Source organism: Hippichthys cyanospilos, chromosome 15 (assembly GCF_059441005.1).
Source record: "Hippichthys cyanospilos isolate Australia breed blue-spotted pipefish chromosome 15, RoL_Hcya_1.0, whole genome shotgun sequence".
Lineage (NCBI taxonomy): Eukaryota > Metazoa > Chordata > Actinopteri > Syngnathiformes > Syngnathidae > Hippichthys > Hippichthys cyanospilos.
The window spans coordinates 16489096-16510365 of record NC_142383.1 but is presented as its reverse complement, the minus strand read 5'-3'; the positions used below and the strand labels follow the sequence as shown (position 1 = coordinate 16510365).

At 44.2% G+C, this 21270-nt stretch overlaps 1 protein-coding gene across 1 annotated transcript; it reads right to left on the bottom strand.

Moving 5' to 3' along the window:
* Window positions 1-279: 279 nt before the first annotated feature.
* On the bottom strand, window positions 280-20156 carry zswim6 (zinc finger, SWIM-type containing 6). The gene is made up of 13 exons (XM_088435621.1): window positions 19345-20156; window positions 10080-10436; window positions 9456-9604; window positions 9209-9359; window positions 7382-7564; window positions 7123-7284; window positions 6830-6976; window positions 5837-6157; window positions 5516-5651; window positions 4597-4754; window positions 4302-4465; window positions 4141-4222; window positions 280-3506 (listed from the first exon to the last, which is right to left on the bottom strand). The coding sequence occupies exons 1-13, from the start codon at window positions 19736-19738 to the stop codon at window positions 2644-2646; spliced, it is 3267 nt and encodes a 1088-aa protein (XP_088291747.1). The 5' UTR covers window positions 19739-20156; the 3' UTR covers window positions 280-2643.
* Window positions 20157-21270: the final 1114 nt, after the last annotated feature.

Below are 21270 nucleotides of genomic sequence, written 5' to 3'. Positions count from 1 at the left end.
CTAGGACACCTGTGAAAGGACACATGGACATAAAGGGATAAAACTTTTTTTTTTAGATATTTCAGCCATCAAAATACTTGATCAAATCGTTATTACCTTTAAAAACACTTTTTCCCACATGCTGTCGCCTGAAAATGACATCACACCCTCAAGGGTCAGATAACGGCCAATCAGATAACGGCCAATCAGCTGTTTTCTGGGTTTGGTCATGTGACATTCACAAACTAAGTTACCTGTGCATCTTTGTGGTTAAAAAAAAAAAATCAAAAGAACAGATGATTCTTTGAACAAGTTTATAAAACAGTGATTTAGTAACATAAATAAACAAATCAGTGTATCAAACATCAGTTTCATTAGCAGGTCAATGCCGTGCTACAATCTTTTTTTTTTTTTTTTTTTTTTCAAATCTAGCGTAATAAATAACAAGGCGCTAACAACAGCCAAAATGAGCTTTTCAAGCAAAAAAAAAAAGATAAAGAAAAAAAACGAAACACTTGTTTGGTAGTCAGAACTCCCGTTTGGTTATACGGACAGCAGCTAAGCAAATTTATTCCTTGTGGTCCTAGAACTTGGACCTTCAGCTGTATATACGGAATATGGAATAAATGCTCAACTTGTTCTACATATGGTTGTTTAGAAGCGTGAAGACAAGGCAAAAAAGATGGCTGCTCAGGGCCACAGTTGAGGAACATTTCTCAAAATTAATTTCGGACGTAAAACTGAAACAGTTTTTCCTATTTGCTAACTCTTCCGACCGGCAAGAGCTCTGCGTGTCCACTTCGTGTCGAGTCCTTCTGATATGTTTTTTTTTTTTTTTTTTTTTGTGGAGGAAAAACAAAAAGTACGGCAGCTTCAAGTATTGTGCCTCACATAGACTCTCGTGGCATAACTTAACATACATACATCTGTTGGCCATAAATTTTCATATTTACATTAATATGCGGGCGGCGAGCGGTTAGCGCATTCGCCTCGCACGCGTAGGTCGCGGGTTCGATTCCGGCTCCGCTTTGCGTGTTTCTCCAGTTTCTTCCCACAATCCCCCAAAACATGCGTGCTATTGGACACTCCGAATTGCCCGGAGCTGTGCTTGTGAGTGTGAATGGTCGTTTTGTCTGCGTGCCCTGCGATTGGCCGGCGAACGGCTCGGGGTGTGCCCCGCCCACAGCCCAAGACAGCTGGGGTAGGCACCAGCAAGCCCACGACCCAAGAAAACGGATGGATGCTTTTGTTCTCGTTTTCTCGTCATGCTTTTTCCAAGAGACATCCCTGAGAAGGTTTTTTTTGTGTAATATCCGGAAAGCGAGCTAACCCAAACGAGGTTTTCCTGAAACTGGGACGGAACTGGGACCAGGTGCGAACCTGAACCGTAACACTTGGATTGGATCATGGACCACTAACACAACCCAGCCCAAGGGTAGGGATACACCTGAAAACTCGAACCCAAAACTGACCCTTACACCAACTCTATCCCTAACCTCAAGACATTGATCATTTTACCATCTCAAATGCCCAAATCTAACCCATTACCCAAATTTGCATCCAATCTCCGCCCCTCGCCATAACCCAATCAAACCCAACCTCAATTTGACCAACCCAAATTTCCCAAAATGATCCAAATTTGAATCCGAACTGCACCCTTACATAACCAAAACCCCACAATGTAAGCCATAACCCAATATTATCCCTAACCATAACTCAATCCTAATTCAAACCCAGACCCCCTATTGACCCAAATTTGCATCCAAACTCCACCCCCTAACCATAACTCAAACTAAATTTGAACCCAGACCGCTAATTTAATACTACCCAAATTTGAGTACAAAGTCATCCCCCTCACCATAACCCAATTTAACCCAACTTCAATGCAACCTTTGGCAAAGGTTTTCGCCCTAACCATAACCCAATCCTAATTTTATCAAATCAATCACATTTTATTTGTATAGTTCTGAATCACCAAAGTCTCAAAGGGCTTCACAGATCAAGAGGTCATGTCGAGACTTCTTTACCCCTAATCTAACGTTGCCCAAATTTGACTATAAACTCCGCCCCCTGATCATAACCCAATCAAAGCCAACTGTAATTTTACCAACCCAAACCAGCTAACATGACCCGGACTCGAATCTACATGCTGCCCCCTAAAAATAACCCAAACAAACGCCACCTAAATGCAATCCTCAGCCCAATTTTAAACAACCCAATTCTAGCCCTAACCTTAACGAAACCCCAATCCTTTCCGAAACGAACCCCGCCCCTAACCGTGGTGCCGTAAAGCATAATTTTCAAAGAAGAAGAAGAGGTACTGACTGGTCGCTCCTTTTGGTTCAAAGCCGCTCGTCTTCTCTCTTTTGAGGCAGTCGGCGAAGTGGATGGTAACGTTTGAATTCAGTGTGAGACTCATTCATACGAAAAGAAAACAAAAAACAAAAAAAAAAACTAAACGACTCACAACCAAAGTCTCGCCGCCACAAGGTGTATCCATCACAGATCCCGGACGGGCGCGCGAGTCTGGGGTGGGCTCGGCCCGATCACTTGAAATGGTCAAAGACTCAATAAGACTTTCGGTCGGCTTCAAGTTGTAGGATATAACTCAAGTAAAAGTGGAGTTTCCGTTCTGTTTTTTTTGTTTTTTTGACCCCGTCGGGGTCAGCCAAAGCGCTCCCGCACCAGCATCATGAGTTTCTTTTTGCCCTTGTAGCTTTGTTTGAGGTTGTTGATGAACTGCGTGAATTGCACGAGGCCGTCGTGCGCCATGAGGAAGGTCTCGCGGGCCTTGCCGAGGAACTCGATGAACTCCACGTAGTGTCGCGGGCTGATGTGCGTGAGGCGCGAATGCGTGGTGTTGATGTAGGCGCCGATGGTGGCGTCCAGGAGGTGGCGCAGCGGCGCCTTGTCCAGCGACATCAGCCTGGCGGCGTTGCGGCGGCTGTGCAGCGCCATCATGCCCGGCGTGGTCAACGTGCAGCGGCGCAGGATGTCCGAGAGCACCGTTGCGCACTTGACGCTTTTCACCACCAGGGGGATGACGGCCGCCAGCTCGTTTTTGCCCAGCGAGTGGCTGAGGGCGCACGCCCACAGGACGTCGTTGATGGCCGGGTGCGTGTCCTGGTTGTAGCTGAGGTTGAGGTGGGTCATGGCCAAGGTGGCCAGCTTGTACGCCCTCCCCGGGTAGGCGCGGTGCTCCATGTAGCGCGCGATGGTGAACAGCTGCGTGTAGCTCATGCCCGTGGAGGCGGCGTCCAGCACGATCTGGTAGGCCGTCTCGAAGGCCACGCGGTCCTTCTCGCACAGCGTCAGCGCCGACAGGGCGCAGTTCTGAGGGTCCTTGACGGCGCACTGCAGGGCCAGGGCGCGCGCCGAGTTGGCCAAGTCCTCCTGCTGCCGCGGGTCCACGTGGAGGCGCATGATGGTGCTGTTGGCCATGACGCTGCTGGCGACCACGCTGGTGGCCTCGGTGGGCGTGAAGAGGGTCAGCCAGTTCTGCATGATGCTGTCCAGCGCAAACACACCTGAGACGCGTGGGTCAAAGCGGGAAAATTAATACCTTAGCCATCCGGTCATTTATTAGCAAGTTGGTCCGTGGTTCTGATCGTCGGTAGAGCCGTGCCGCTCGCACGCCCGAGATATTGGAAGAGGTACTGAGTTCTGATCGATACCTCAGCAATGTATCAAGTATCAAGAATCCATCCATCCATCCATCCATCCATCCATCCATCCATCCATCCATAAATATGTTGTTCTTTTTTTAAATGATTTGGTTGCCGGTCTGGTGCGTAACTTGCGCAAAAATGTTGATGATTGTTTTCCAAAACAAAAGAAGAATAATCGATAATTGCAGCCCTACTTGATTGTTTACAAAAGGGTAGAATAAAATTAAATTTGGGGCTCGACAGTAGCCAGTCCTCAAGACCGTTTTTAAAGTGACACTGTGTAAGATTTAGCCCGTTTTTCACCGACCTCAGGAGGTCGCCATGTTTGTTATAGCTACAGACAGCAGGAGGAGTGTTTATTTCTGCCTAAATGACTAAAAAAGTAAAACAACAACCCAGCAGTTCCCTGGGAGTGCACCAGGATGTCCCCAAGCAGCAGAAAAGACAACAAAAGGAACTAGAAATAGTTCCCGTCTCCTATGCTTCAACTCACCGACTTCCGTGGCGCACGTGACCAGCCAGCGGACCATCTCTCGTCTCCGCCAGTTGAGAGTGGACAGCGTCATCCTCATCACCTGCCAAAGCGCCGGAATGAACCCAGGACGGACGGACGGTTAGGTGATGCGGCGGTTCGGCAAAGTAGGCGTGGCTTACCTGGAGGCCCAACTCCAGAGACACCTTGAGCAGCCTGAGGTCGGGCAGGGTGTTCATGGTGGTGGCGATCTTGAAGGCGTCCTGGGCCAGCTTGAAGATGTGCGAGGAGGAGTGGACGTTCTTCTGGATGGACTCCAGCACCGTTTGCAGCTTGTGCGAGTCGCCTGACCACAAACGCAGGCAAAGAATAAATAAAGATTCCGTGGTTCACTAAGCCTCTGCGGAGATAATATCATTTCATAATCCCACTTCTTTTCATCCGAGCCAGAAAAAAAACACCAGCCATAAGGCGTACCTTTGGCAGCAGTGAGCATGGTGGATGCCAACTCGCACTGCTGAGACTCGATGTGGCTGAGCGTGAACCAGCGAGGGTAACGATTGGCCACCACGGACACCATGTGATGCGAGCGGGACAGTTCGCCGGACGCCACGCTCGACTCCAGGACCGGCAGCCTTCAACACGCAAAGCCACATGGTCAATAATGAGCTGAGAAGCCTTCAAAGTCAAGTTCCAAAAACTAAAACCTTTCCAGGACCTCTTGAATATTTTGAGGGGGGCTCTGATGTGAAGGTGGACAATAGTTTGCAAGGCCCCAAAACCCAATCGTTCAAGCGAAAGTAATACCATAAATTTCGGACTATAAATTGCACTGGTAGATTGTTTTTGTTTTGTATATTTTTGTCGGGTCGTAACATCAGATATTTATGCAGAAAGATTTACTGAACACATAAACATAATTGATATGTATAAATAAATAAATGTAACATAATAAATGATAATTAATGCATACAATCATATATACACATATATATGTAAATCTGTCACATAAATATACACATATATACACTCACACACACACAATTACCCCTATGACAAACTTTTATACAAGCGCTTTTTCAAATATTAATTACTCAAGATTCAACAAAATTATTATCTTTTTAACACTTTATTTTTAAAATGCTTTTTAAGCCATTGATTCACATCTTTTCAGTTCTATCTCATAGTTGTTCCATAAATTGACACCTTGAAAAGATACACACATTTGCTTTACCAGTGGATTTCCCCTAGTGGCTAGTCAAGGAACTGCAGATAAGCTGCAATGGACTAAAAACCACAGGCCTCAGTGTGCGTGAAAAAAGTTGCGTCTTATAGGCTGAAATTTACGATAATGCCATGGTAAACTTGTTATTGAGGCGTTTTCCAGTGTGCTCACCTCATGGCCCTCAGCGCGATCTTGTAAGCCAGCTCGCCGTCGTGAGGTAGCAGCGAGGTGAAGAGATACTTGGCAAAAGTGTGCATGGGGACGCTCTCCCTATAGAGCAACTCGCCCAGACCGCTGTAAGGACCAGCTAGAACCGAAAAAAAAAAAAAAAAGACACGCGATTGAAAACATCAATGATGGATAACTGCATTGTCAGGATAAAACAGAAGGATAGAAAAAAAATGGCCGACACCCTGTGTCTTTTCGGCTTCTTGAGACATTTTTTTGGGCCTCGGGAATATTCAGAGCAGGAAAGCCGCAGGCGCGTCTCACCATCCAGCAAGATGGTGGCTTGCTTGCGGAAGACGTTGACCAGAGCGTCGTCCAGCTCCACCCGCTGCAGTTTGGCCAGCAGCTGCTCCTCGTTGCGACACACCTTCTCCTGCGCGTACAGCCCGTCGGGCATGACCCGCTGCTGCCCCAGGCCCATCAGCGCCACTTCCACCGCCAGCGCCGTCGGCGTCTCGCCCGCGTCCGGGACCGCGTCCGTCTCCGTCTCGATGAGGACGCTGAAGAGGGTGCCCACGGGGTCCAGGGGGTGTCCCACCCAGCCCTCCAGGTTGGTGACCGACGTCATGTTCTTGTGGCGGACCTCTGCAGGAACGCACACGCGCGTCATCGGAAATGTTGCTACAGCAACGGGGGGCTTACATAACTTTTATATTTTGTACAATTAAGTCACCGACTTAATTTATTCCATTAAATGATTTGCAAATTCATTCGGCGGATATAATAAAAACAGCATAATATATTTTTTTATATATATTAACGTTTCTTAAGGCATAACATTTCGAATTAGCATTTGAAAAATTCAGTTGCATGAATGTCACCATTATTCCTTCAATGTGTTTTAAAAAAAAAATGTTTTTCATAATGTACTCATTTATTGAGTTGACACAATTTATTTATTCCATTAACTGAACAAGAATGATTAAATCAAACAATGTATTTATTGCATTAAGATTTTTTCCGCTTAAATTTGTACTTTACCGTTCTAAGTATCTATTTAAATAAACTGCTAACACTTCGTCACATTTATCAATATCATCACTGTGTACATATATATTATGCATTTGAAAAATGAGCATGAATAATTTGATTTCTTGTCAATTTTTTCCTATAATTTGGTTAGTTGAAATGAATTTACTTTTCAATAAAGTATTAGTAAAATGAAGCACTTTAGATACAAGAAATTTGATTTATTTAGATTTTTTTTTGAGCGTTCCTTCCCCTTCCTCCCCCCCAAAAAGCAAAAGAAGTTCGAACCTTTCTTGAGAATGCGGAACAACTCGAGCTGCGTGTGCTGCTGCCTCCTCAGCGTGTTGACAACTACCACGGCCAACCGGAGCGCCTCCTTGGGGTAACCGTGAGAACGCAGGGCGTCCACGCGCGCGCACGCTGTGGGGACGTGCTCTGCAAATCACAGTTATCGGCCACGCATGTTAAAACTTCATTTTTAAAATTTTGTTTCCATGCTAAATTCTATTAGCCTGTCTACACGGTTTTGCATCATATGCTAGCGGTAAGCTAGCATATATTTGCTCAAGGGTCCATCTCACCGTGCCACAGGGGCCAACCCCGGCTGTCGAAGAGGTCTGAGTTGTCATGGCTACAGCGATCGGCGTAGTGGTCCTCGGTGAGTATGCGCTGCAGGTGGGGGTCCTCCCAGTGCAGGTCGCAGGCCTCCATGGCCCGTGTGAACACTGTGCGCTGAGGAGAGTCTGAGCGGAGAGGAAGTGGAGCTCATTAATTGCAAAATTCAGAAACATGAGCGCCCCATTACATTTTCCATGTAAAATGAGTTAGGTGGGTCCTCACCGGGGTTGGCGTTGTGCGCTCGCGGTACGGCGTTGGCCAGGTTGCTGAGCAGGCCGCTGCCCTGGTTTCCGTCCTCTAGGGGGCAGACGTCCATGCCGTTCCAGCGGCGGAGCTGCCTCAGCCAGCCCGACTTCTGCTCGGCCTTGCAGTGAGGGTTGAGGACGATGCACATCCACAGCGCCCCTGCCACAACACACATGGCATCAAAATTAAAACCTCGACGATTAGCTTTTAATTATCTAGCATGTTCGCATTTAGCAGCGTCAGAGATTGCGTCTGTGGGATAGTACGTAAACCTATATACAGGCGTGGCACGTTATTAGCGTAGCATATCATTGGTAACCTTCAATATATACAGAAAGTTCATTAGCATCATTAGCATCTGATATTGTGTCTAACAAAAGAATGCATTTTTTAAACCCTTTTGGATAGAGACATGCTAATATGTTTCGCATGGCTAGTGGCACAGACTGACTCCCAAGGTCCTAGCATGTTAGCAGTCGTCAGTAAATGGCATATAGTGCTTTTATCTTAAGCATCTGACCAAATAGAGCAACGGTAAATAAAAGTACTGCAACTGTTAGCAGTGTTAGCACTGATGCAAGTACAGTAGCATTGTATTGTTAACGTAGAACATTTTTTAAAAGAACACAAGCATGCTAACTCTCAGTAGCATTTGGTAGTGCAGCTAAACTTTTTTGGATAACACCTTTATGACAGTTGACTAAAACAACACTGCTAGTCCATTATTATCGTATCATTGTTAGCATGTATCAGCACTTTTTGATACTGTGTATTTAGAACACTTTTTAAAGAAATGGATGATGCAAGCTGCAAACACGCTGACTTTGCATGAGTAGCTTTTGAATGTAGCATCGTTAGTAAGTGTAGTAACAATCTGTATTGATAATAAAGAATATGCTCCAAGCATGCTAATGTTGTTAGCATGTATCAGGAGCATTTAATAGTGCAATTGGGACTTTTGGAGAAGACATTTTTGATCATTTTTCAAAATATACATCGCTAGTCCGATAGTATCGTCAGGATCATAGCACTGTTAGCATGTATCAGTAGTATTGTATATTTAGGACACCTTGTAAAAGGAGGAATGATGCTAGCTGCTAGCACGGTGGCTTTCCATGAATAACCTTCGAGATTGGAATTGCTCTCCCGCCTTTGTCCCATTTAAAGGCGCTAGGTAAAACTAATTTGTCTCAGTTAGCGTAGCTTTCACTTGAATAAACACATTTGTCAATAATATTCGCTCAGGCGGCTGGATTTGACCTGCATTTTTTTTTCCCTTTTTTTTTTTCTTACTGGGCAAATGTAGGGGGAGGGAGGGGCACACACGAAGACGACAGAAGAACAATGGACAATGAGCGCCAAAGAATAAAAGATGACAGATGACAAAACCAAGAAAACAACAGAGGTGAAGACAAAAGGGGGAGGATGGAGAAGGTTTGGGGGAGGGGTCTATTTGTTCAGACCGTACCAAGGATGACAACATGGGGGGAGGCGAGCAGTAGCCAAGATTTATGTTGGCAACACACATTGGACAGTTATTTATTTTAAAGGGTCGGAACTCCTCCGTGCTGAACACGCTGCCTCCTACTGACGAGGAGGACATAGAAATGATCCAAGAAATTGAACGACTGGACTTTTGACAACAGCAAGTTGTTATTAACTCATTTAATCCCAAAGATGGATTTGTACGTCTTTACCGAGTCCGGATGATCATTTCCAGGTCGTTATTTACATTTTACACCCCAAATATCACAGTAAAAAAATTAAAAAAGCTACTGAATGCGTTCACAGAACTGCAAGTACCGAGTTCATCCCAGAGCTGCCTGTCCTTGTCCGTCATGGTGGTTCCCTGTTGGCGCCAGAGCGCCAGCCGTGGGTCCCACATGAACTGCTCGGTGATCAGCGTCAGCATGCGGGCGCCATTGGAATCCCGCATCTTCAGCATCTCTCGCACCTGCGCCCAAATAAACAACCGAAAAAAAAAAAAAAGCGTCATTGCAGGGAATTGCACCGGAGGCGGAGATTAAGGGCTCGCCGGGGGTCCGCTTGCCTTGCTGAAGAGAAGGTTGAGCTGCTTGCCGGATCCGTGATAGCCGCCGTGAGAGAGGAAAAGCTTGACCTGCTCCTGGACCTGTTCCTCGTCCAGATGCCAGCAGTTGTCGTCGTCCACGCTGGCCCCGGCCGTCGGGTCGGGAGCGCCTGGAGAACAAAACAAATCCGAGCTGATAATTCAAGTCACATTATGTTCCGGCTAAGGAAAAAGCCAAACTGTCTGCATTCTATCCAATCCAACGGAAAATAATTAGGTCCATGTGCGGGTTCCTGTGTGTATTCTAATGCTGGGATTTATTTTCAAATCAAGAGCAAATTAATTAGCACATGAAGCAACTTATTGTTGCTAAGCGTTCTTCTGGAGTTGAAGAAAATACGTGTAAAGACACCACTACAAATGTACTTCCATTATGAATCAGATCATCAATGAAAAAAGTTCGAGTACAAATAATAAAACATGTTGTATTTTGAATAATATGGTTTTTTTTTACTGCTGTGGATGTTTAGGAATTTATTATAGCTATTTATTATTATTATTATTGGAGTAATAATATTTATTTACTGATCATTATAAAATAAAAAACGCGTGGTAGTAGAAGCATGTCAACAACGCTGGGCTCACCATGCACCTGGTTGATCTCGGAGTTCTGCGACAGGATGTCGTCGGCCAGCTTCTGCGCGGTGGGCAGCACCTCGGTGTGGTGCACCGTGATCAGGTACTGGACCAGCTTCTGCAGCTGGTCGCGGTTCATCTGGAACAGCGTCTCCGAGATGGGCAGCCGCAGCTTGACCAGCTCGGGGCTGCGCACCCGGTACAGCGACAGCGCCACCACGTGGGCGCAGTAGAAGATGTCCTTGTTGCCGCAGCTGCAAGTCACCGCCGTGATCTTGCAGCGGTCGAAGCTCACGCTCACGTTGCACAGCAGCTCCGGCTCCGAAGGCGTGGCCGGCTCGCGCACCGTGCCGCTCAGGTGGAAGCCTGGGTGGGAGTCGAGAAAGCTTCTTTTCAAATTAAGAGCAAATTGACTGGAATTTATGAGCGATGGGTCACTTTGACTCGCTAGGAGAAAAACAAGAAACATGCTAAAATATTTATTCATTCAGTTATACTGAACATGGTACACATTTCTTACTGTACCAATAATTCAGAATTTGGTTTGAAAATAAAAATGACTGTTTTCAGTGTGAAAAATCAGCTGTAATTGTATAAAATAGATATTTTTGCTCATGGCTATCAGCCAGTCAGGATTTAATATCGGTCCGTGGCTAGCTTCCAGGATGCTAAAGCTAATTAACCGCAAACAGCAAACACGCAGCTCAGCGTGACCGTTGATTGCATGTTTACTTGTCCCGCCTCCCAGGCCTTCCCGAGACGCCTTTGCCGCCGCATCTCCTCGGGTGACAGATTAGCCTCCCCATTGTGACGGCGAGAAATGGCCACTTGTGCACACAAAGCGCACCTTGGCGCTAGAAGCGCTCGTTCACGCCTCGACAGGCAGCGTTGGCCTTTTTGTGTGTTTTTAAATGCGGGGATTGACCTCCCGCCAGCCCCCGCCCGGCAGACGTTGAGCGCGGCCCAGGGGCGTCAACGCGGCCGCCCTCCTTTTCTGCCGGGAGACGGCTCACCTATTGAGGCGACGACGGCGCCTCGTCGGGCGGCGGGGGTGGTGGAAAGAGTGCTTTTTCCGTGCCGTGAGCTGCATTATGCAAGCGGGCCCGGGGAGGAAGTGCATGACAGAATGCTGAGCTCAGGACTATGGCCGGCCGCCAAGCCAAACCTCCCGACGCACTCAGCTGAGAGCATGGCAATTTTTTTTTTTTTTCCGCTCTCTTGTCGGCTTGTCTCGCACTGTTACGTCAGCGGTTCAGCTGCGGGCCAGGCGTGACTATTGGAAGGGCCGCCTCCATGGGAATTTGGCAGCAGAAATGGCGTACGGGAAGACTCACGTTTAAATTGACGTGGTCATTTAGAGCGGGGGTTGTCAACATTTTTAGAAAGGAAATTGTCCAAGACCCCAATTGCAAACAAAATAAAACACAAAAAAATAATTTAAACCAGATGGCACGCCAACCTATTTTGTTAAAAACAACATTAGCTTTGCTGACTTCATCGCCTTGTTAGCAAGCTAGTGTAGACACATTGACACTTTTAATATACTATGAATACTTTCACAATGTAATATAAAATAAAAAGAAATGAACACAATACATATATATATATATATTTTTTTTTTATGAGTAACTCAATGTTTTGTCCTTCCTGGATCTTACAATGGCTTCTATCTAGGTAAAAAGACAGCACACTATCAATGCAATATCAATAGCGGCCAGAGGTGGCGCCAAAAAACAAAGACTAAACCCAACAAGGCACAAATCCGTAACTGTTTAAAGATAAAGTAAACCAGTTCCAAAACACCCAAATTATTTCACGGACCACATGCAGTCAGGCCACGGAGCCCGTGGGGGTCACACTTTGAGAACCACTGCTTTAGAGTGTCGTAATTTTCCAATTAAAAGGCTAACATCGAAGACAAACGCAATCCCCCCAAAGATTCTACTTAAATATTTAAAAAGTGTTGACCTACAAGTACCCAGGAACTAAAATGTAAACAATAGGTCAAAACATAGCCACATACCAAATGAAGCTAAAGCTAAAACTAACGCTTTAAGCCCTAGGAAGATAATTGGGCCTGAAATGACCCCCTTTGACCCCCCAATCTGATTGTTGGGGGGTCTTGATTAACCTGATTAGCTTCCAGTAGGTCAACATATGGTGGAGCAGCCACACCAGTCAAGTGGCTTTGACCACTGATGTGCTAGATGCTAAAGGAGAGCCGCGTGTGCGTGTATGCACGCAAATTGAGGTCAGCCAGGATTTGAGTTAACCGGGTCAAAAAGTGGACAGCAGACGTTTAGCGTGCTAGCATGCTAATCACTGTCAGCCGAGGAATTCCCCCAAGGAGAAGGCGTTTGCGTAACAGTCCCGGGAAAATATTCTCCATTGTTTTTTTTCAACTCTATTGTAATTGGGATTGACTCATAATTTGACAATTAGCGCAATCAGCGACAGACATTCGAAGAGTTCCGCATATATGCAGCCAATTTTAGAGCATGTTGAATGATTAAGAACCGCATCGTTTTGTTTTTTACGTCTTTCATGACCGACTTGCCAAACAAAAGATTAGACTTCTTTTGAAAAATACCTGAAAAACCTGAAGAATATTTTTCCTTTTCGATTTTTCGATTCTTTAGAGATGAGCAGTAAGCCATGGGTTGAGTTGACCAAAACCACCGGCTTGTGACCAACTTTTTGTCAAAACGTGCCAATAAAAAGTAAATTTGACGTATATTTTTGCTCAGCTATCAATAAACATAATCAAGGATGATAATTTATTTACATATGCACTTGACAACCAAGAAATAAACAAAAAAATGCATTTTTGGAGCGGATTATAGAAATTTTGATCTGAAATCGATACAACTTATGTATCAGTATGTCTTTAAAGAAGACAAATACACAAAAAAAAAAACTGATGGCCAATAAAAAAACAGATTAACTCTTTCAATGGCAAGCATTATTGGAAAATAAAACCTCCAGAGGGCCAGTATCTTTCATATTTGTAATCACCTTTCAAGGTCAACAGAATATTGTGTGCTATATGTAAATACTGTATGTAAATATGGGTGCTGCCAAAAAAAAGATTGACATCCATTCTTCAGTTACATTTGCATATAGGTAATGTAGCTATATATAGCTAAGAGCAAGATGTTTACTGTCTAAAAACTGAAAAAAAAGACTCGCTAACTGAGCCAATAATTTTTATATGAAATATCGGCCTTGTTGATTATTAATAATCGGTATCAATCTATCGCTAGTTACGAGAGTAGACTCATATCTCAAGGCGCCATTGTAAATTCCTTCCTGTATGAGGCAATAAGAAAATCCGACAGGAGTTAGCTGAAAAATATTGCGCCACTGTAGTAAGACACATCATAACTGTGACTCGCGGAGTCTTTGTTTGCGGACACACAGGATGTCCATGTCACGAGACGAAGTTGTGTATGTTTCAATGTTAAGATAAGGCGTGTTTGTACACGATGTACTGCAGTGTGCCGTACACACACCGTCACGTGTGACAGTACGCAATATACACACATGGTCAATGGAAGGGGGGCAGAATGTGAGTCAGGATTCTACAAAAGGAGTCAAATTGTTTGTATGTTGATAAACGGATTTTACAACTACAAAAAATTTGGGTTTTTTACATTTTCAGAATTTTTTGTGGATGAAAATTTTGTGTAGTGTGGATTTATGTGCGCTGAATGACGACAGCAGTGTTGATTGTATACAACTGTTGTAAATGCTACGAGAATACAGTGGACCCCCGAGTTACGACGCGGTAAATTTTTTCGTCCACACTTCATTGTATTTTTCCCGCTTTAGGGCATCAACAACAATTACAAAATTCAAACTTGGTGCTCAGTGTGCGCGCGTATGACTCAGACGTCATGACATGCTTCACTGCATATGTCGCCAAGATGCTGGTCTGCTATTGGTTGGCGTCACGGCGTCACTAAGATGTCGATATGCTAAAGACTTGCTCTCGTGTGAGTGCTTACAATATTGTATTTATTGTGCATTTTTGTGCTTAATTCAAAGTTTAATTGGTTAGCGATGCGTCCCAAGATTGCTAGTGATGTTAAAGGGAGGAACAAGAAGATAATTAGTTTGGATACGAAGCTGGAGATAATCAAGAAATACGAAGAAGGCTAGGCTAGGCTAGGCTCCACTGTATAAAGGAAAAACTTGTAAATAATCTGCGATTTAGATGATTACTTTGGGCCAATATTTGACAATCAAATCGGTCAGGCCCGAGTCAACGGCAACTCTAACTGAAGTGAATAAATAAACAGTGAGACGATCCCACGTCCAAGATGCACCGAGTGATTCCAAGTATCTTTTTTTGTGGTTTGAATGTGAAACCAGAATTATGGTTCGCAATTTTAAGGGAAAACGAAGCCTTGCGGACAAGCAGGAGCACGCCGCCAGGCATATGGCGGGATGACTTAATCCGTGACTAACGCTTCTTTTCATTAACAATAAAACAAAAATCAGGTTCAACTCGCAACGCAGAAACCACAACAAAAACCGCGCTCGGACCAGGAGAACCTGATCAGTGGTGATTTAAAAAAAAAAAAAAAAAAAAAGAGGGCAGGAATACAATGAATCAGTGAAATCAGAGAAGAAAATTTTGGTATTTTCTTGTTGTTAAATATAAACAAATAAACAACACTGGTTGTAAGTCTCTAAATCTAAATAATGGTGTATAAACCAAAAAAAAAAGACTAAAAAAATGACTAGTTGCCAACATATTTCCTGACGGAGATTCTCTTCTGGAGGACGACATTTCTTATTTATCACTTCTTGACTCAGTTTCGCCAGGAAATCCTCGCCGTGTTGTTTACTTACGTATTTGTTGGACGACGCATGCTCAGGGTTAAGCATTTGCAGCAGTAAAAAGTCAGTATTTTTTATTTACAATATAATTCTAAAAAAAATTGCTTTCCACGTGCGGTCGACCAAAAATGACATCATACGTGAGAGGAATGACGGGAAAAAAAAAACGTGGCGGTCCAAGGTGTAAGGTGGGGACGTCGTAAACGGTTGTTGGAGAAAAGTTCTGGAAATTAGGGAGGGTGCTAGCCCCCGCCATTGAAGACAATACGTGCAGCAGAAGGTCAGCTCGAGGGAAAAGAAGGAAAAGCCAAGCATGGGGCCGATCCTGTGTAACAAGACATTTTCATCCAAATGATAGATTTTAGGATCACGAGGAGTTTAGGAGTAACAGGCCTTGTTTATTTACTAGCTACTAGCACGCGTCGGGACTAGACTGACGCCTCAGGCGGATCCATCCATTAGTCAGACGCTGGCTTAGTTCAATTGTGACGTCAATCCCAGGGGCTTCCGCCCGAGGTGGCCGTGATTACACCATTCATTTTTTTTTAAGAGTCCGGAAATTAATTCCCAGATACTTAAAGTTTGAAATCGATACTTGAGTAGATTAAGAACCTATATTTAAGTACATTAAGGACATTTATTTCCAATTAAGTATTAAATCCATACTTAAGTCTATGAGATTGAATGTCTGGACTCCGGACTGGCATTGAATGAGTTAAATTACAAGTTTGGTCGCCAAACGCATTAAACGTCTGGGGTTAATCGCGATGGAAAGTTACCAACGTTAAAAATTCTGGGAATTTTTTTGTACTAACGCGGCTATTTGGGAGTTTGCACAAAGGCCATACAGATGTGTAGCAGAAGGCGTTAGCATTCCAATGAAGCGTGCGGGGCAAATGAGATTACAGGCCCCGAGGTGTGCGAGAGCGCCGCGGGGGGGGGGGGGGGGGGCATCAAAAGAAAACGCCGGCCGCCACATTTGAGGCGGATTCCTCGAAGGCCGCCGCTCATCTTGTGCCTCGGCGATTACGCAAACTCACACCTTGAAAGCAATTGGCTCCAGACTGGGGAGTGATGACACCCCCCCCCCCCACACACACACACACACACTTTGAGAAAGGCTGCTTTTGTGCTCAATAAGCTTCTGCCTTCCAAGTCTCTTGGCTACTTGACGAGGGAGGCGGAAAATGCTTTTGTATTTTTGGGAGAGGGGGCAGGAAGCTTCCAAAGACGCACATGAACATGAAAACAGGAAATTTGGGGGATTTTGGGGGGATTTTTTTTTTTTTTACATTCAATACAGGTGCCTCGATCACTTGTCGGCATGTCACGGCCAAATATTTATGGAATTATTCTATAATTATTAATAATTATTCTGTTATTAGCGCTCAAATACACAAAGTCCATTCCAAAATCCGTTACTGCTTTTCCACCCAGCAGCGTCGTCAGGATGTAGCACACATTAGGGTCCTTTCATTTATTTTGTTCAAGTGAAATACAGTCTCGTGTTTGAAATTGAATTTATGTAACCCAAATTTCTTGAAGAAATGGATCATATTTTCTCCTAACTACCAGTTACTGTTTCTGCGTATTGTCCTTTGTTTGAGTATTATCACTTGATCAAGTCTCTTATCATTCCTGCGGAGAAAAAAAAAAAGCATGCATCATTGTTTCTGATATAATATCGGATCGATATTGCAAAATCGGAATTATATCGGAAGCGAAACGGTTTTAATGTAAACTCAACATTATTAGCTTGTGCAAAAAATAGCTATGGCTTGCGCATAACTTGATTAAATGTCCCGATTAAGCAATTTTGTAAACATGTCTTGTCAACCAACCATTTTACCACTTGTATAAAAGTTCAATTTCACAAATTTTCGGTAGATTTCTAACTCATTCAATCCCAAAGACGAACATGAATTGCATACTGCAACATATGAATCGCATTGCAGTCAGGTGGAAATCTTATATGCCCAAATATGGTCAATTTCCTATTTTTACCCATCTTAATATTATTGGTCTGTCCTCACTTTGTTTTACATACAATGTCAATGCCATGGACGAGAATTCTCATCTTTTAAAAGAGTAATAAAAATAATAATACATTTTTGGTCAAATACTTTTTTATGGAGGGTAGATGACACCCCTGACTAGTGCTTATTAAGCCAATTGAGCACTGTAGTGATAATTGTGACCATTGGATGGCAGTGTTGCCACGCACAATATTCTGTCGGCCTTGAAAGATGCGTAAAAATGCTGGATAAACTGGCACTGAAAGAGTTAACCAGTTTCAAGTGGCGAAAAAAAATCTTGAGAACAAATCTATTGCCGCTTTTGAACTCTCAAAGTTCCCGCCCAGTTTATCGCTGCCAAGATTTTCAAGCCTGTATGGTTTTTACATCAATTCCGAATGATAATCAGGTTCGATACATTTTTTTTATGATTATTAATTGTTCGGATGGTTTACTTTATCGCAAAGACGTTACTGCATCACCCATGGCTCTAAGATCTTTGAAAAGACTTGGGGGATGATGACATATGACAGCTTTTTGCTTTTATGACATGTTAAAGGCTTATCGTTTATCTGTGATCGATGGCGATGCGGGCGGCCCCGCTCGGGAAGGTTGCGTCCGTACCCGTTTCATCTATGACATCGCCATTTGCATAGCTTAGCGAGTAAACATCGTTTTCAGTTGGGGTTGCGCGAAAATACTTCATTAAAGGGGAAAAATAACGAAAACTCATGAATGAACACATGGTGCTGTTTTGACAATCAATAGTCATTTTTAGCCGCCTACTGTTTTTTTTTTAATGCTTTTTGTTTGATGCTTCTAGAACAATAACCCCCCCAAAAAAATCCTGAAAAATTCCAGAAAAATCTAAGGCACATGGCCTCTTTTCCTTGCAATATTCACACTTTGCAATCGTCTTTACACTCCTAAGTGGCTGCTGATGTGCTACAGTTTTATTTATTTATTTATTTATTTGCACAGGATAGGAAAGAAACAAAATTAAATACGATTGAGCCGTATTTCAAGGTTAGCTACTCCGTGATTGATGCTCTCTTGGAGAGTCGTTTTCTGATCACAAAAGTAGAATTTGCAAATTTGAACAACACATAATTGCCATTATTTCATTCAATTTTGAAGGAAAATGCTATATTCGAATTAAGTATTTCTTTAAAATCAAGGGGGAACTTGTCTATAAAAAGTAGTGGTGGTGTCGGCACTTAGTATCATATCAATGACGTTTTACTCGAGTATTTTTCTACTATTATATTTCGAGGTGCATTACGCTCACTACGTTACATCAAAAATGCATAAAGTTTGCCAGAATGTTATGTCATGCGCTTTCATCTGCGCCTGCCTAAATGCGTTGACATTTCAACCTCCAAGGACTCCACCTCAAACTTGAGGAAAACACATTGCAGGTTTTTCTCTGATCTCTGTCTGGTGATCTTATGAAGAGGTTTCGCAAGTGGGCTATTAACGTCATTTAGGACAATTTATCGGGTAGAATATTCCTCATTTTTTATTAGTATCAGTATTTGCCCATTTCTACAATGTTTGTTGACATTTGTGTTGAGTAAAAGATGCAGATTTCAGGATTCACTTGCCGACTAGCATTTTTTTTTTCCACTGGATATTAAATTCATAACCAGCATCGCTCCAGTGCTTGATACATTTTGTAAGATACTTTTTGTTGCCTGTATCGTGCATAAAAGCAAGTACTGCTTAAAAATACAGGGGCCGAAAAAGCAGGACAAACAGACAAGAGCATGAACGCTCTGAAAAACAACAAAACAAGAACACACTGAAAATAATAATGATTGTACTTCTGTAAAATGATGATCTGAAATCTATTTGTTCTTTTATTTTTATATTTATTGTTCATATTATGTACTGTTTGGAGCAGTGTTCTTAAATTTGCTGTATACAATGAAAATAAAGGGATCCTAGTCTATTTTAAAACGTAAACACTTCGACTTTAATCACAAAGAATGAGTGGGAAAACATTTTCTTCATTCTTTTTTTCGATAGGCCCACGTGACAGGAGGGTTTTAAACGCCACGCGATGCGTTTACAAAAAAAACAAAACAAAAAAACAAAAACAAAAAAGCCCCACATTTTCGATGTTCGTTTGAGACAGAAAGCAAAACCGCAATCGACCCGGTCTCCCCGCAGCGTCGAAACTTTGCGTAAAAGGTTGGGCCGGCTCAAAAGCAGCTCTTTGTGCGCTTGCATTTTAATTCCATTTAAAGGCTGCAATGGAAATGCAAAGTACCCCAAGCGCCGCTCACACATTATTCCCATTGAGCGGATTTAAAGCCCCATTGTCGCCTTTCACTCCTTTTGTAGCCGCTGTGCAATCGTCAATTTCTCCTTTTCTTTTCCGGTATATTTCAAAACAACACGTTGGGACTCACCCACTTGCAGGACGTTGTCCACGCAGCCGTCCTCCAGGAGGGCGACGCCGCGGCGGAAGGGCAGCCGCGTCTCGTCGCCGCTCTCCGGTCCGCCGAGTTCCTCCGCCCCGCTCCCGAACGACGAATACATGCAAATCTCTCGCTCGCTCCTCGGGAACGACCAGTAGACAATCCGCCGCTGCACGGGCTCGGGAATCCGCTCGAAACGCTCCTCCACCCGCTGGAAAGGCCACTTTTCCGCCACTCGTCTCGCCGCGATGTCCAGCAGCGACTCCGGGCTCTGCGTGGCGGCCGCCGACGAAGCCCCGGCCCCGGCTCCGACTCGCTGGGCCGGCCGACACGTCGAGCCGTGACCCGGCCGACAGCAGAGCCGCTTGGCCGCGCGCTCCGCCATGCTAGCTCGGAGGTGGGGGAAGTCAGGCGACGGCGAAGCGAGGTGGTTAGCCACGGCTCGGTTCGGTCGTTGGGCGAATCATCCTTTTAAGACGGCCGGGTGGGGGAAGGGCTTCCGCGGGGCTTGTCAAACCCTTTTGTTGACAAATGAAGAGGAGGCGGGTCGCTCCGGTTCGGTTAGCTCCGTGCTAAATGCGGACTCGGGGCGGAATTCCCGCACGGCCGCTTAAAGACTTTACCGAATTAAGACGCTCCCAAGCGGGGAGGGAGGGGGCTCTAATTGCCACTTTTCCCGGTGGGCGTCGAAGGAAGATAAAGGGTGGCGGCGGTGGCGGCGGCGGCGGCGGTGGGGGAGGCTAAGCAGAGTTTAGCCAGGCCGAGCGATGCGTGCCTGGAGGCGGCCTGTCTGTCAACACTGGAGCATCGTGGCGGTGTGGAGGGAGGGTAAAAGAGGCGGGCCCCGAACGCAACGCCGCCCCGTGTGACGTTTAGGGGCACACGAGAATGTCGGAGCGCTTGAAAGCCATACGTTCACAGTCACGGGAGGAGGCAGTTTACCAACAGGTGGCGCTGTTTAGCCTCGAACGTGTTTACGGTCTTCCTTCGTTTTTCGCCTGGATTCAAGATTCGAGAGCTTTATTGTCATTTGTATAGTTGTGTCATACGATGAAATTCTTATTGATTCTAATTCAAAGAGTTCATCTTCGGTGCTAGTTCTGCAAACCCATCTAGCGTTTTGCGTTATTTTAGCATAAAGCTTGCGGACTCTTTGATATGTGCTTAAGATTTTGTTTTTACACAAAATTTCAACTTCAATTTCGTGGAATCCGCAATGAGCAAATGCTTCTAAATTTCTGCCAGCAACGCCTGACAAAATACATAATGATAAAAGAGACACACTTGAAAATTTCACAAACCGGCTCACTTAACTTTCAAGCTACAAATCTAAACTTGTTTGACATCCAAATTGACCGAATAAAACATTAGAAAGTTATTTTACTTCTTGCAGTGCCACCTTGCGCCACACGAGGACGCCAAATCACAATAAGGAGTAAATTGGAGATCCCAGCTAAAGTTGCGTGTTGAGTCTTCCCAGCTTTGTTTGGATGGATACTAAAACAGAAAGACTTCATTTCCTCTTACACACATTTTCCTCTCGATAAGTCGTTCTTAAATGAGGACGTCTTAAGTTTGTAAAAAGATTCCTGTAGGTATCGTCAAATCTAGTGTTATTTAATGCAGTGGCAGGATCAATACAGCTTTTTAAATCGATTTGTTCAATTTTTATATTGTAGTAACCGCTGCACTCAAACACACCAGCGCCACCCCAAGGCAAACAAATGAACTGCATTCATACCGTCAACCGCTACAGTTGATGATTGATTTTAATGGTTTAAGAGCATATTTTATCATTATTTACATCATGTACTTTGTATTCCACGAATATTATAAAAAACAATTTACATTATTTACTTTGTAATCCATGATTATTAAAAAACAATCATCAGCATACAGGAACCTGTGACGTGCTTT

What these genes read in the sequence shown, in the direction of transcription:
- zswim6 (XM_088435621.1), bottom strand. Translation starts at nt 19,738, where the DNA reads ATGGCGGAGCGCGCGGCCAAGCGGCTCTGCTGTCGGCCGGGTCACGGC. An exon ending in GTTCCGCATTCTCAAGAAAG is followed by an intron (nt 6,158 to 6,829) that starts GTTCGAACTTCT and finishes GCGTTCCTGCAG; the next exon opens with AGGTCCGCCACAAGAACATG. An exon ending in ATCGCGCTGAGGGCCATGAG is followed by an intron (nt 4,755 to 5,515) that starts GTGAGCACACTG and finishes TGCGTGTTGAAG; the next exon opens with GCTGCCGGTCCTGGAGTCGA.